Here is a 15,087-nt window from a genome sequence, read left to right on the forward strand (position 1 = left end):
TATCTCAACACATTTAGCATGTGTTCCCAGGTTACATTTGGGAAGTTTCTCCAGCTAACCCTTTGTAATTCAGTTGTTGTCACCTCTAAATTAATTTCCTGGATTCCACAAATTAGGCACATGAGAGGACATAGGACACACAATAAAGGTGTTCTGAGAAAAACTTTTCAAAGGTATTACAGGCACATCTGAGAAGCCACATCTACCTAAAAATCAAAGTTTGTTTCTGTGTAATGGTACAGTCCTGTGTAATACTGGAGTGCAGTACACAGTTCTGAATGTTCACACTAGCTTGGTTGGGCTGCCCCAGAATAGAAATCAACGGACACTGAAGACACTCGCACAGAATTCGTTCCCAGCTAATAAACCGTGCAAATAAGGACAAAGATAAATATGTGACATTAATCCAGAAGCTTTTAGATGCGTTGTAGTTTTGTTTTACTTGTGTTATCTCCTTTGATACCCTGACTAATTACTAGTTTTTCAGTTTATTTTTGCATTCTTTTTAAAGTTTGTAATGAGGAGAAGCAACAGAGTTACTATGTGCAGTATAGGTATAAAAGCAACAAACATGTTTTATTAAAACTAGGCTCTGAAATTTTTGGCTTTTATTGATTCCATTGGAGCACTTGGCATCAGATGGGGCAGATTTTTCCGTCATCTGAAGATAAATAATAAAATCTTTTGCTAAAAATATACTTTCATCCAACAGCTTCCTGGAACAATTAAGCAGATTTCCTGTGTGATGGTAGATGGCAGTCTAGATAATCAGACCACCTTTAACAGCAAAAACAATAAATTTATTTCCTAGTCCCAGAGAGTGAGCCAGAGGTAAGGTATCACAGCAAGCTTCCGTCTCAATACATCTACAAATTTTCCTAAAATATTCCATGTTGTAGCTTCAGAACTATTCACAAGTCTCTCTGATGTGCTACTAGATTTTCAGTAGTTACCATTTTCAGTTCAGTTCCTATCTGGAACAAGAGAATGCTTGTTATCTAGGAAAAAGTCTATTCAGGCCCATTTCTTCCAGGGAGAAGAAAAATATTAGGAAGATGTTTTGACAAACCACTAAAATTCAACGGTATTTCAGAGCATTCACAATTGCTTTGTTCTGTGCAACAGTGTTGCTAATGTAAAAAGTGATTAAACCATGAAAATTTCAATTGAATATCTGTATTTGAAAAGACACAAAAAAAGCAAGATTCAAAAAATCTCACAGAGTTGTGGCTGTCATCATCTAACAAGGACAGGTTAGGGGTGACTGGCACACATGCTTACTCATAAAATAGAACTCAGGCCACCCGGGCAAGCTCCTGTATTTTAAGTGTTTGATTAGTTTCACATAGAAAAATCAAATGCTTCTCCAACAGGAAAGCAGCTCCAAAATCAGATGCATCTCCAACTGAAAGGAGCTCCAAAATGCTTTGATTGAACTTTGCTTCTATTTCCATGCTCCCTGGTTTAGAGAGCATTCTTGGTTTCTGGAATAATGGAATGGAATAATAGTTTTAACATTCTCTTCCTAGTCCCTCATTAAAGCAATGTCCCTGGATCCCTACATTTCTCAAGTGTGTCACTGCAGTGATGTTCACAGATGGTTCACATACAAAGAACAGAAACATGAGAGGAAAAGCAGCCCACACGGCTTAATCCAAGAACAGAAGGCACACAGATAACACAGAAATGGTATAAAAAACCTGATGACAAAAGTCCATCGTCTGGGTCATATCCTGAATATATCAATTCACTCACCACACTTTAAATACAGGCTCCATCTATTTCAAAAGCAGAAAATACTAGACATTATTAGAATCAACAATAAATACCCAGCCAGATCACCTCTGTAAGTGCTTTCTACATTCAGGGCTACCTTGAATGGAAAAAAGATGTCAAATGGGAGTTTCCAGTGCATTTGGGGCTGGCCTCGTGGAGGTTCTGGCCAATCCGTCATGTCAGTGAAGGTAACAATAGTTGTCACAGGTACCATGCTCATGTCTAGAAACTGCAGCAAGAAGGGAAGCAAAAGGAGTTTAGCAGTCTTAATACAAAAAGCATACCCATCCCCAATTTTTTAATGTAGATGACTGGCAAGCATGGCAAGCATCTTTGGGATGGTAAGAGTTCAGTGTCCTAGGAGTAAGACCTCTTTCCCAAAATTGATATTTAGCAGGTAAATTGTGGGTGTAGTAAAGATCACCTTTAGCTACTGTGTATCGTATGCTAGAGATCTCCAAAATGGCAGCAGTGACTTAAGCTCGGCTACAGTAAGCCTTCTACTCAGAGGAAAGACATACCAAATGCTTAGTAATAAGAACAGATACAAGCTAGCTTTATTTTTTATAAAAGATCAGCTGGCTCCTTGGGCAAGTGCTTGCTACCAGAAAGAACTGCCACAAGATGCAATCCTATCAATAAATGTCAGTAAACTAAAGCAGGGACCCAATACAACATAAATTTATTGCTCACATTTTAGGATGTTGTTTCAGGAAGGAGACAGATCAGTGAAGATCACACAGGGGACTGAACCTCTAAGGCCTCAGTTCTTTTCTGTTTTAACGGAATGCAGCAAGAAAACGCATACACTAGCTCTTTGAACTGCATGGAGTTTCATGGCTACCTTGGGCTGATTTAAGACCATGCTGCTGCCAAAAGAGCAACCTCACTCTCTGCCCCACTTCCTAGCTCTGCATGCTAACACTGAGAGGGCATTTACTGGCAGCACACCTTCTGTGCTTGCACTGGTTTATGCCAACCTGTGAAATTAACACCTCAATCACTTCCCTGAGAAGAATTTCAAAGATTGCCTTCAGAGCAAAATTCTGTAGGAAGCACTCAAAAAATTTGCATCATAGAGTTCATGACTCTTAAGCAAAAAATATTGTGACTCCTATTGGGGAATTTTTGTGGCATCCTCAAGGTGAATTAAAAAATAAGTCTGTGCCTAAATTAAAAACAAAAAAAAACAACCAAACAAGATGAACAACGCATTGAGTACAGTCTTGGTTCTACAGGAGTGTGCAAAGAGGCATCATGAGCAGATTCCTTGTGCACCTTTGCATCTGCAGCACCAGTCGTGAGAGCATCAGCATGCGGCCCTTCAGCCTGCCATGGGTGCATTCCCCAGGCCTGCTCTGCTGCCCAAAGGTGGCCCCTGAGCAGTTCCCATTCCAGAATGGCTACAAGAAAATGCTGAGGCTATTTCTTCTGTCATCACCTGGAAACTTCACTCACTTGCAAAGTGTCCTAATGTTCCTCCTTCCAGCCAGTTTACCACCTTCTTGCCCTCCATGCCAGATCAGTCCTTGATCACAATTCACCACTGCTGAGCAGTTACAAATAGAATTTTCCAAACAATTCTGATACAAGTTCTCCTATCAATGAGTAAACACACTCAAAAATAGGCCAAGTTGCCCTAGTCAACAAGAAGCCTCAAGATGATTGATTTAAGTGTCTGGACCTTGAAAAACTGCCTTAAAATCAGAGAGATTAGTGCAGGGAAAACAACTCCATACATAATCCCTCCTAAACAGTTGGGAGAAGGCAACCATTAGCAACTTCCAGCATGCTCTTGTAGAACTCCACATCATTTTAAAACGTCCTGTATTTTCACCAAGTCCAAATATAACTGTGATCAGATATTGTGTATGGGTGTTGAAATCAGGATGTCTTTCCTGGATTCTCTGTTTTCTGGTCAGTTACTTAGGGAACTTTCCAGTGACACAGTGCTGTATAAATAAAAAAAGGTTTCTCTAAAGAATATTAAAGGAACTAAAGGATAGTTCTCAGGTAGAGAATCTGTAGGCTAAAGCTGGGAAGTGACATAATTTGAAAGTAATGTGCAGTCTAGTGGGCTTGCAAATAGTTGGACTTCATAACTGCTGACTATAGAGCAAGTTGGTCCTTTCCTAAAATTTCCTTTACTAACAATCCTAATTTGTGGATTTGTGATGTCACTGATGAAGTCAGTACTGATTTTAATGACATGGGCTTTTTTGCTGTCAGAAACTTGCTTTCTTATAATTAGCCTTGCAATATACCTTAAGGGTCTAAAGTAATTAGCATAAGTTGCTCAAGCAAATCAAATCTGAATCTCATTCTTCTTGATTAGCTAATCCTGAGGGCTTTGCACCCTACACTTTTACTAGGAATGCAAATCTTCTTCCCCAGACAGAAGATTTTTCTATTAATTTTATTAATAATTTATTTATTAATGAAGCCATGTAACAGGTGATTTTAAAAATATTTTCATGGGGTGGGAGTATCACTTTGCCTCAGGGCAATATGAGTTTTATGTGGTTAACATCTTCCTATCCTCTTCTCGTCATGTATTTTGCAAGAAGGGAGAACAAAATGGTACCATGAGATGCATTCAAACAAGTGTGTAAAATCTCATTTAGACTGGGTCTGAAGTTCAAAGTGTGTTAACACATCAGACAGATACCTTCCTCATAGTCATGAAGATGCCTGGGTGGATGCCAGCTGCTTCCCCTAAGCCCTTACAGAGAAGTGTAAGCCTTGAAATATTTCTGCTGCCCAAAAGACTATGTGATATCAAAAAAAAAGAAAAAAAAAATCACAATGGGATCCACTGACACATGCTTGAAAAAGACTGCTCATTGTCCTCTGTGGTCATGTTAGCTGACACATTCCTGCTGACATCACAAAATCACAGAATGGTCTGGGCTAGAAGGGACCTTTAAAGGCCACCTAGTTCAAGCCTTCTGTGATGAGCAAGGATGCCTTCAACTAGATCAGGTAGTTCAGAACTCCATCCAACCTGGCCTCCAATACCCTCTTTCTGGCTTACTGCCTTCCTCCCCAGTTCTCCAAATATGTTGTCACCAGCATTAGTCACTTCCTCAGCTACCTGATAGTGATTTCAGAAGCTCTAGAGGAACAGAAATCTTCTGCACAGATTATCAGCATTCTGTGGAGTCTCTGAAATATTACTACACTCAAATCCCATATTAAGGCTTTAAGACACAACTAAATATTAAACATGCAGTTACTGGATGTTTGTAAGTACAACTTTATACCAACCATAACTGTAAGTTTAAAGATTGAGTCCTAAAGTGGCAGAAAGTAGTTCAGGGTTGAAAAGAAGGTATCTTTTCCAGTTATACAACTGAGTGAGGACAGTACTGAAAAGACCACAAAACAACCTTCCTCTATAGAAGGCTACCATTGCAGCCAGACAACTGCTAAAATTCAATAAATCTCAACTTACTTAGTTTCAAGACCATTTGATTTCTTGGTTCTTAAATAACCTGTAAATCCCCTTTAATTACCTCTGTGTGTGAGGGAGGGCTTTTGATTCCATACCTTGAGGGGCTGACAGTGGTAAAAGTGCCGTGTACCCACTACTTGAGCTTGTGGGTTGGACAGGAGGCCCACTTTAGTCCACAATATCTGTATCTCCAGGGTCACAGGAACCATACAACAGGAAGTGCAATTCACAGCCTGAAAATAAAATACATGCTAATCAATTTCATATAGTATTTTAAAAGTGATAAAGGACCACTATGGCCAAAGTCTAATATTTTGGATAATACAGGTCACAGAACCTGAATCAATCACTTCAGTACTATCTCTGTAACTTCTGATCACGTCAACCACCCATTTTGGAGCTCACTGTCATCTCAGTTCCAATTAGAATTTATCTCCGCTTTACCTCTTGGACTTCATATTCCACTTAGCTATTCCCCCACAGATTAACAATTATTACAATGCAATTGGCTCACAGACTTTAACCTTATTAGGAAATATAATAGGATATAAATATCCCTACAAAAATATTCCCTATTCTGGAAAAGCAGAAAGTATTATAATAATAATTAATAGGAAGTAGCCAGCTACTATCAGTTCCAAAAGGCCGTCAGAAAATTATATAACACTGGATTCAGTATTTAACTCTTTTTGCCCATTTAAATAGCAGAACAGGATTCAAGAGATAGGAAATCTGTCAGGGTTTGTTGGGTTTGAGGGGTTTTTTTTGCTAAGTACTCTAATAACATGAACATGAACCATAATGGCTGCTTTCACATATTAAGACCCCTGAGAGTCATAGGTTCATTATACAAAAAAGTGCAGATACCCTGACCTCCCCAAGGCAATACAAAGATACGAAAGGAAAAATATTTACAGTCGGTCTGTCTGCATTCATATTACCTCCACACTGCAGTTCTCAATTAGAATGGTCCTCCACTCTTCTGCCTGGGTTGAATGAGCACTGCCAGTTACAGCAAAGTCTTCTGTTCTGCTCATCCCCTGAAAAGCCTTGTATAACTTCTGCTGTATGTAACTACAGTTACCGTCTTCCAATATTGGGGATAGGCTGGAAATGAGAAAAGAACACCTTTAAGAAAGTGATTTCCAGGACAAGAAAAAAAAATCCAAACCACTGTCAACATCCTTTCTTTGCAATAAGTATTTCTTCTGCTCTTATAATGAGTCAACAAGTATTGGTATTAAACAGATGCAGTTTCAATCCTTTCAGCAACAAGAAAGGAGAAAAATATGGCAGGGATAATGATAAGAAAAACTGACAGCTCTTCAGCCATCTTATCGCATCAGCAGTCCTACACTTGCCGTGTCAAAGGAACAACCTAAACCATCAAAACAATCCCTTTTTAAGATTCACTCCTCAACTCTACTCTTGCCCAAGACATACTGCCAGACTAGAGCCTCAAAATGTCCCAGAAGACCATCACAATGTTCAGATTATTCTAGCAGTCCACCATCTTTACTATATTCATGTTCTCTTAGGAGTTTGTGAAAGATCTGTAGAGACACATTGGTGATCTCAGGGAAGGACCTAGGCTCCACAGAAGTACATAAGAGACTACAGAAAAACATTCTGAGTCCACAACTTCCAACTGTTGGAAAGGATGACTGCAGAGTGTGTTGTTACCTGATTTTGCAGCCTGTTCTCATATTCCTTCCAAACTGTACTGTGTGCCTGAGGAATTGTGAACAACTTCCATCACTTTCACTCCTTAATATGCTCATCTGACAGACTGCACATCAAGAAACCAAACAAAAGTATAAACAGACAACATACAACACTCATCTCATTTAACAATCCACTCACCCCATATTCCTTCTTTTCCCTATTAGGGCACTATAAAAGTTCAGACAGTGCAGTAACAAATCAAAAAAAACCCCAGTGATAAACAAAAACTCCTAGCAGAAAAAGGATACACGTTGCTTGGCACCACTGCTTGCAATCAACAGTGGTGCTCCAGTGATATAGCCAGGGTTTCCGCTTCTAGGCAACACATGAGAGAGAGTCCTGGTCTACAAAGCGACAAAGAGAAGAAATAGAGGAAAAAGAGGGAAAAATTAGCATCAATGACATCCATTCATCCCAAAGATCAAACTTGCATTCTCAAAAATGTAAATGTAAGCTGTTTTTTTGAATGACAGATCATTATACACTACTTAAACTATTTGTTTACAAGGACTCTTTCTTACCTGGCCAATTTCATTTGCAGTCCAGGAGGTAAAAAACTAAATGTCAGTATCCTGAAATGTGGACAATACCAGGAGAGCTCACAATACAATGAATTGCTATTGCTCAACATTTGTCTCTGAGGAAGTGAACAGATCAGTCAGGACAATTCTACAGAAGAACTGCAGAACAAACTCTGCCTTGACCCTGATTCTTAGTGGACCATTCTACTTCTACATGTTTGTATGGCAATCTGGGCATAACTTCAACAAAGTTGCATTGCACACTTACCAACCCCTGAGGTCATCACTTATTCAATTTTACATTGAATTACATAAATCATGGGACATGATTTATGTGAACTTAACACACATTAGTATTTCCCAGATTTCTACACCCTTCCAAGTAACTTTCTTTCCTGCTGCACAGGCAAAAGTGTTAAGTACCTGGAATAAATTTAGTAACTTCTTTCACAAACACTAAACACATCACATACAACCTTAGCTTCAACCCTTTCTTTCACAAGACCATGCTGCTGACTTATCTTCCATTCTACCTCAACAAACAAACAAATAAGAACAAAAAATAACCCCCCTCCAAAAATACCAAACCCAAATCCCCCAACAAAACAAACAAAAAACCAAAACAATACTTCCAAAACAAACAAAAACCCAAACAAAACAAAACAGTGCCAAAAAGCCCAAAACCAAATCAACCAAACAAAAAAAAAAAAAAAACACAAAATCCCATGCTCAAAAAACTACCAAAAACCCCCAAACAAATAGAAAACACCTAAAACCAACCACCAAACCAAACCAAGAGCAAAAATCATCATATAAAAATACTCAGCTCCTTGAAATTTTTGCAATGAAAGACTGCATGCTTGTGTTGAGCCTGGACCTTTCTACTAGCATGCTTTATTTGAGACCAGAAATGCCTCCCCTCTTCAATCATCTGTATCCCGGGGCTCTGTTACTACTATATCACAGTGAAACTGCTCTAACCTCTCCAAGTATCTTCTGTACAAAAATTAATCACAAGCTAGACTACAAACTTGGTAAAATTCCAAGGAGGATGGAGATACTAACCCAGAAGTGCATGGTGAAGTGCTGCTGCAGAGAGGATCTGGAGTTCACAGAGATGTTGCTGACTTTGAACTGGACTGAAACACTCTGAATCCCACTTGTGCCACTATATTCTATCTCATAGATCACCTGAAAGTCCAATTTAGAGAATAACAGGAGACAGGGTAAGGTAATAGGGCAATGGCTTTAAGCTTGTGGTAAGCTGCTTGAAAAGGAAAGAAGATTCACATACCTCAGAAACAACATTGATGCATGTATTGTCTTTCATGTGGGGAGCTCCAGGTGGTGAGACTGCAGTGACATTTACCTGGAGAAAGTAAGTATATTAACAATCAGTAACTGTTTAAAAGGAGAGAGCTCTTTTTACTCTTTTTCACTGCTTTTCCATCCAAGTCAATTTACCTCCTTGCTGTGATCTGGGGGGCACATCACACTGCTCCAGATCCCCAATCTTTTTCCAGGAAAATAAGCTACCTCCATGACTTTAGTCCTATCTATGCCCATTCATTCAAAAATACACCCTTATTATGTCCTTTTTTTCTATAAGGTCTTAGTTTTGTCAAGAAAAATCTTGTCTTGGACACAGCACATTCCCACTTTCCCTTCAGAACCAGAAATGAGACTGACCTTCATGGATGGCGTAACAGTGTCATTAATTGGGACCTGGGGAAAATAAGCAAACCGTTTTACAATTCCAATAAAAAGTGAAGTAAATTGCTGTGTTTGTGACTAAAGTCATAAAATCACTACAAAAGAACCTGAATAGTTATTGACAAAAATACTTTGTTTATTCCAGATGTGAAAATGTCATCATTTTGCAATTTATAAATCACAGACAGTTCACAGAAGGCATTTTAAAATACCAAAAGACAAATTTAAGCTTGGCCTAGTTAATGTCCTGCAGAACGCAGGTACTTTTAAGTGCCACATCTCTGATCCATTCCTGAAACTCCATCTTCTGCTATCAAGTACTTCAGTGTCCCGTTAAGGAAAAACTGTACTTTGGCAACAGCGACAAAGAAAGTCCTGAAAACATTAATTAAATCTGATCAATAGACTATTCTCTACTAGTTAAGTAGATTTAGATTTCCAGTAGAAGGGTATACTGAGTCATCAGCCTTAATATGTACTCCTATTTACAATGTTGTTTCCTCTTGGAAAACCAGAAAAACTCTACAAGCTGAGAGGAGACATTTTCATATAAGCTTTCAGTAAAACGAGTGGGATGAACCCAGAACAGTAAACTGGTTACTTTGAATTTATTGTCAGGATAAATAGAGACATTTATATGGACATAAATAGAGCTAATATTAATAAGGGGGCATCAGTATGATTTTAGAGATCGCACTTTATGTAAAAAAAAAAATCACCCTAATTCTTTACTGAGAACATGTACTGCTGGGTTGATCAAGCTGATGGAACAGACAAGATATACTTTGATAAACAATCTGTTTAAAATGCGAGAGAATTTTAGATAGGCCATTAGAACTACGAAGTATCAATGAAGTACCTGTTAAATACATTAAGAATTTGCTAATAATGGAAGTTTATTGGAAAGTAGTTTGAATTTTAGGATTACCACCAGTCATGACATTTTTAACAGGTTTCCTGTTGTAGCACAGCATCCCTGACGAGGTGATAATTAGCATTGACTCTATGATTCTAGAAGGCTGATCAATCACTTTATTATACTATACTTATTAAGAAACTCATCGTCCTCATGGTCCAATACAGTTTTTCTTAATTGGTCCTTGAATCTAAACACTATCACCATTGGCCAATTAAGAAATCACCCTTTGGTAAACAAATCTCCATAACACATTCCACATGTTCACAACAACAGGTACAGCAAGTGAAGATAAGAATTGTTTATCATTCTTTTCTCTGATCTTCTCACAGTCTTCCCTGGGACAATGCCTGGGAAAGCTGTGCCTGCTGCTCTCTGTGGCCAGAGAAGAAGGCCTCAGCTATTGGAAGATCAGGAATGACATACCAAATGACCTTCAGTTTTACAGTTATCTGAAATCACAGTAGAAGGCAATGCAAAGTCAAACAACTAAGATTTTGAACAAAAGCAAGAAATTTGAAATGCACCTTTAGCACAGTGAAGTCACGGTAGTAGGAAGCAGCATCTAGGGCAGGGTCAGTCATGCAGCTCTTGCTCAAGTTGGCAAAAATCCGAATACAGCTTGTGCTTTTACTGTCCAGGAAGCCTGGGTGAGTTAAGACATGACAACAGATAAAACAGAAGCAAACCACCCTAAGATATTCTTCCCCCTTTACTAACCAGCAGGATTCCCATCAACACAAAGTCCACTGGCTCCCATTTTTATTGGCTGTCTAAGCATGCTCAATACAGATGACGAATCAAAGTAGATGAGGATTGGATCACCAGCCTGAAAAGAGAATTTGGAGAAATCACAAAGTTAGAGCAGAATACTAATGCCAAGGACAAGAGACATATCTATACTTCTTTGTGGACACCTGGTTTTGTCTAAAAGGTTGTCCAACCTCTTAAATACAAGGCAACTGACCAGAAATACTTTATACACTAAGGTATGGAAAGTACTGAGAGATAAAACAATGTGCTCTGGTAGCCAGGAGGGCCATCTGTGTCCTGGGTGCATCTGGCTCAGCATCACCAGGTGCTACCACTCTGCTCTGCACCATGCTATGGCCTCACCTTGAGCCCTGAGGGCACTTTTGGGTGCCACAACGCAAGCCATAAAGCTGTTGGAGAGCATTCAAAAGAGGGTTACAAAGATGGTGAAGGATCTCCAGGGGAAACCATACAAGGAATTGCTAAAGTCACTTGGCTTGTTGAGCCTGGAGGAGACTGAGGGGAGTTCTCATTGCTCTCTGCAGCTTCCTCCCAAGGAGCAGACATTGATCTCTGCTCTCTGTGACAAGGGACAGGACTCAAAGAAACTGCTGGAACTGTGTCAGGGGAGGCTCAGGCTGGATATCAGGAAAAGGTTCTTCCCCAGAGGGTGGCTGGGCCCTGAACAGGCTCCTCAGCTAACAGTCACAGTCCCAAGGCTGACAGAGCCCAACACTCTCAGGCACAGGGTGGGATCGCTGGGGCATCCTGTGCAGGGCCAGCAGTTGGACTTGATGGTCCTTGTGGGTCCCATCCAACTGAGGATATGCTATGATCCTGTGATAATATGGCCTCTAGGTACAAAATAAGAATCTTTCAATCTGTTCTCATTAGACATCATTACAGACAGGTTAGTAAAAGCATATGTGCAAATTGATTGCTATTTTTTTTTCAACTCACGCGGTAAAAAGCAGAGAATGATGGCTGAACTTGTGATGGTGCTAAGAAAGAGTGTCTGTCATACTTCTCTAAGAACTCCGCAAAATCAGATTCTTTGATATCCTGTGGCTGTTGAAAATAGTTCAGCTTTGCTAGAGTTTGAAAAGAGAAACAAAATAAATCCACCAACATTAAGTTACTAGAGAAGATAAGATTAAATACTGTGCCAATATTTTAAAAAGAAATAACTTTAGTAATTGAGAGTTACTTGGTGCCTTATATTAATTAATCCATAGTAACACTTATAATAGGCTAATATGATCCACAAAACAGGATGATATCATGAATACAGTTCATAGGAAACAACTATTAATACACAAAGCAACTTTCCAAAAAGCATGAGACTCCTTAACAGCTATATTAATATGTGCAGTAATTTCCGTGAGGTACCCATATTAGACACACGTGAAATCTGAATTACAAAATTAATCACCCATTTGTGAGTTCACAAAAAGCAATATTAAATGGATTCAAAATAGTTAAGTAAAACTCAACATAAGTATGAATAGACAATAGGCATCCTAAAAAAAACCCCAGACTTTCTATTGGTATCCTCTTATAATTTCTTTGCTCTTCCTTGTATGCAAAACACTCAGACAAAATCTGTAAAGAGCTGAAAGCAGGACAAGATAATAAAAAGCTAACCTTGTTTTGACCAGCTGTTGTACCTGTTAATCTCCTGAGCCCCTCCCAACATAAAATACTCAAAGATTTAGGTCAGAAGCAGATGGAACTGTGGGTCACAATTCCCAGACAACTCAAAAGAGAAAATGGTAAGTGTTCAAATGTGAGACCACAGCAATTGCACTGAATGCCAGCAACTGGACATTGAATCACTCAAATGAAGTACAATGTGGAAAGCAAAAAGAGAAAAGAATGTTAATGGCATATCCTACAGGATATATGATTACCAGTGAAAAAAAAATCACCGGTAGCAGAGAAGAAAGGATGAAAATAAGCATATATAATGAAGAATCCAAGACACAATAAGAAAAACACTTTCTGAAAATTAGAGTAGTGGATACTCTAAACATCAACCCTTATCTGCTGCTCTATGTGTAGCCCACTAAGTACGGTACAGATACATAAGCAATTGATAAAGACTTATTTGTACTCAGCCAGAAACCCTACCCTTAATAACAGTGCAATGATCTTTGGCTTTGGTGCTCAAGACCCTGATTCACTATGGTCTCTCCGAAACTGTAACAGTCAAAATAATTAGCAACAATTACAACGTGCAGTTCAAAAAAATATTCCCTACGCAAAGGCAATCAAAATATGCGAAAAGAAAGATTGCTTACAGTCATCCAACTGTACACAGAACAGTGGATCTTGTCCATCAGGATCAGAAACGATGTCTGTAGAATAAGGGGTATTACTTCTGAAAATCAGTGACTTTTCCACACACACTTGACTCACAGACCTGTAAAGACAAGCCCCCCAACCCCAGCAAACTATAAAATGGACCATACTTGCATAATTTCATCTTTTCCATTATATAACGAGAAGAACGCAACAGAGTTTTATTTGATGAAAACAAAGTTTTCATCAGTTTAGATGAGCTGGTTTACAATCTGCATTGAGAATCAATTACAGAAAGCCTCTCTTGTCATTGTAGTAAGTTTGGGGACACTCGGTTAGTGTAATTAAAAATCACTCTGACGCTTCCTGGGAAAAAAAAGTGATTAAAAAGAAAATCAGTGCCCATATATTACAGCTCCTCTCGGTCCTCACCACAAGGCCAATCTACGAAGACAGATTTTACTCTCTAATAGCTGAAACCATCTTCCACACTGACAGCATCTTGCGGTCTGTACTTGTTTGACCATCTCCTCACTGCAGTCTAAAGTACCTTTTACTTAAACCCAGACTTCTCAGCTCCCACCACCAACTGTCTCATTGCAGAGTAACCAAGCCTCGCTTCATCTCGGCCACCGTGCTGTCGGCTCTGGGAAGCCTTTCCCAGTCCCCGGCCCAGCGCTAAGATGACCCTGGGCCCGGGGGCGCGGCAATACCACCGCGAAGCACAGGCGGCCAAGACGCAGCTCCCGCCGGGAGTGCGGCCCGAGCCCGGTCTCCGGGCCCGCCTCGGCCCGCTCCGGCAGCGGCAGAAGCCCATCCCCTACCCACCTGCTGCCGCCGGAGCGCAGGGCCGCGATCGCGGGGCTGAGGGCGGGCAGCGACGCCAGCAGCAGGAGCGGCAGGAGCGGCAGGGGCAGCGCGCGGGACCCGCGCATGGCCGCGCACCGCCGCGGCACCCCGCGGAGCCACAGCGCCTGCGCGGCACCAAGAGGCGGGGCCGGGCCGGCCGGGGCAGCGCTCCTCTGAAATAGCGTGTTGAAAAGAGTTAATTTCAGGTAACTGTCGCTATCTGTGTTGACAGCTACTAGCAATCATCTACCATTAATGAATTCATGTTATGTCGTAATGACTGCGTTAAGAGCAGTTGTGTCTAACATTCAACAGGAGCTATCCTATTCTGCCATCATTTATATAATCTATATTAAATTACAAATTGAGTGGGTCACTAAGCAATCACTGCTTTACCTTACGTTAGAGGGCATAAATTGGTCTGCAGAGCTGCCTAGGTAAAAACACAGTGTTTCACTAATTCTAGACTTTGTGTCACAAGCATTTCTACACAGTGGACCAGATGGAAGAAGATTCTTAATTTTGACATCATGAAAATTTTTCCCAAACAAATGCCAGAGCTTAGTTAAAATGCCACGCATTAGAGTGGAATCTCCATAAGTCCTAGGAGAGTTTGGCTTTTACAGTTGTATCTTTTCAATAAAAACGTTTTTCGAAGTACTTTTTATGAGGTTCTTTTTCATGCGATATGTACCTAACATCTGAATCTGACTGGCGCAATATAGTGGAGATTAAAAAGTCAGTATGTGTTCAAGGAGTCAAATAAGCCAAATTCATGAAAGGAAGCATGCCAAAGGTCATCAAAAATGCAGGTACTGTAACAGGGCCTGCTCAAGTTTGCTGGTTTTTAGCTGTTGGAATCCCCTTCAGGGATTCCTTACTCTGGAAACATTGCAATGCCCTGTTTGAAACCCTTCCTTAGCCTTCTGCTGCTCATGTCTGCCAAAGGAAAGCTCACTGGCTAGGCCTTTGTTCTGATCTAGTTTCATTCCTATGTTCAGTGTGTACTAAATTTTCATCAGAAACAAAGATGGAGAAGAGATATCTTAAGCCATTACATTTTGGCAAGTAAGGACAGC

General features: G+C 40.0%; 1 protein-coding gene across 4 annotated transcripts; it reads right to left on the reverse strand.

Annotated features, from left to right (window-relative positions):
- Positions 1 to 143: 143 nt before the first annotated feature.
- On the reverse strand, positions 144 to 14,134 carry TCTN3 (tectonic family member 3). 4 transcript variants are annotated; one of them, XM_064716617.1, is made up of 14 exons: positions 13,988 to 14,134; positions 13,159 to 13,280; positions 11,819 to 11,949; positions 10,826 to 10,934; positions 10,633 to 10,751; positions 9,166 to 9,201; positions 8,771 to 8,845; positions 8,542 to 8,667; positions 7,204 to 7,299; positions 6,914 to 7,011; positions 6,172 to 6,337; positions 5,326 to 5,463; positions 1,874 to 2,005; positions 144 to 1,484 (listed from the first exon to the last, which is right to left on the reverse strand). In XM_064716617.1, the coding sequence occupies exons 1-14, from the start codon at positions 14,092 to 14,094 to the stop codon at positions 1,296 to 1,298; spliced, it is 1,644 nt and encodes a 547-aa protein (XP_064572687.1). In that variant the 5' UTR covers positions 14,095 to 14,134; the 3' UTR covers positions 144 to 1,295. The 4 variants fall into 4 exon arrangements, with proteins under 4 accessions (XP_064572687.1, XP_064572690.1, XP_064572689.1 ...); XM_064716620.1 differs by having other exon boundaries at positions 1,349 to 1,778; XM_064716619.1 differs by having other exon boundaries at positions 1,349 to 2,005.
- Positions 14,135 to 15,087: the final 953 nt, after the last annotated feature.

This window comes from Zonotrichia leucophrys, chromosome 6 (genome assembly GCF_028769735.1).
Source record: "Zonotrichia leucophrys gambelii isolate GWCS_2022_RI chromosome 6, RI_Zleu_2.0, whole genome shotgun sequence".
Taxonomy (NCBI): domain Eukaryota; kingdom Metazoa; phylum Chordata; class Aves; order Passeriformes; family Passerellidae; genus Zonotrichia; species Zonotrichia leucophrys.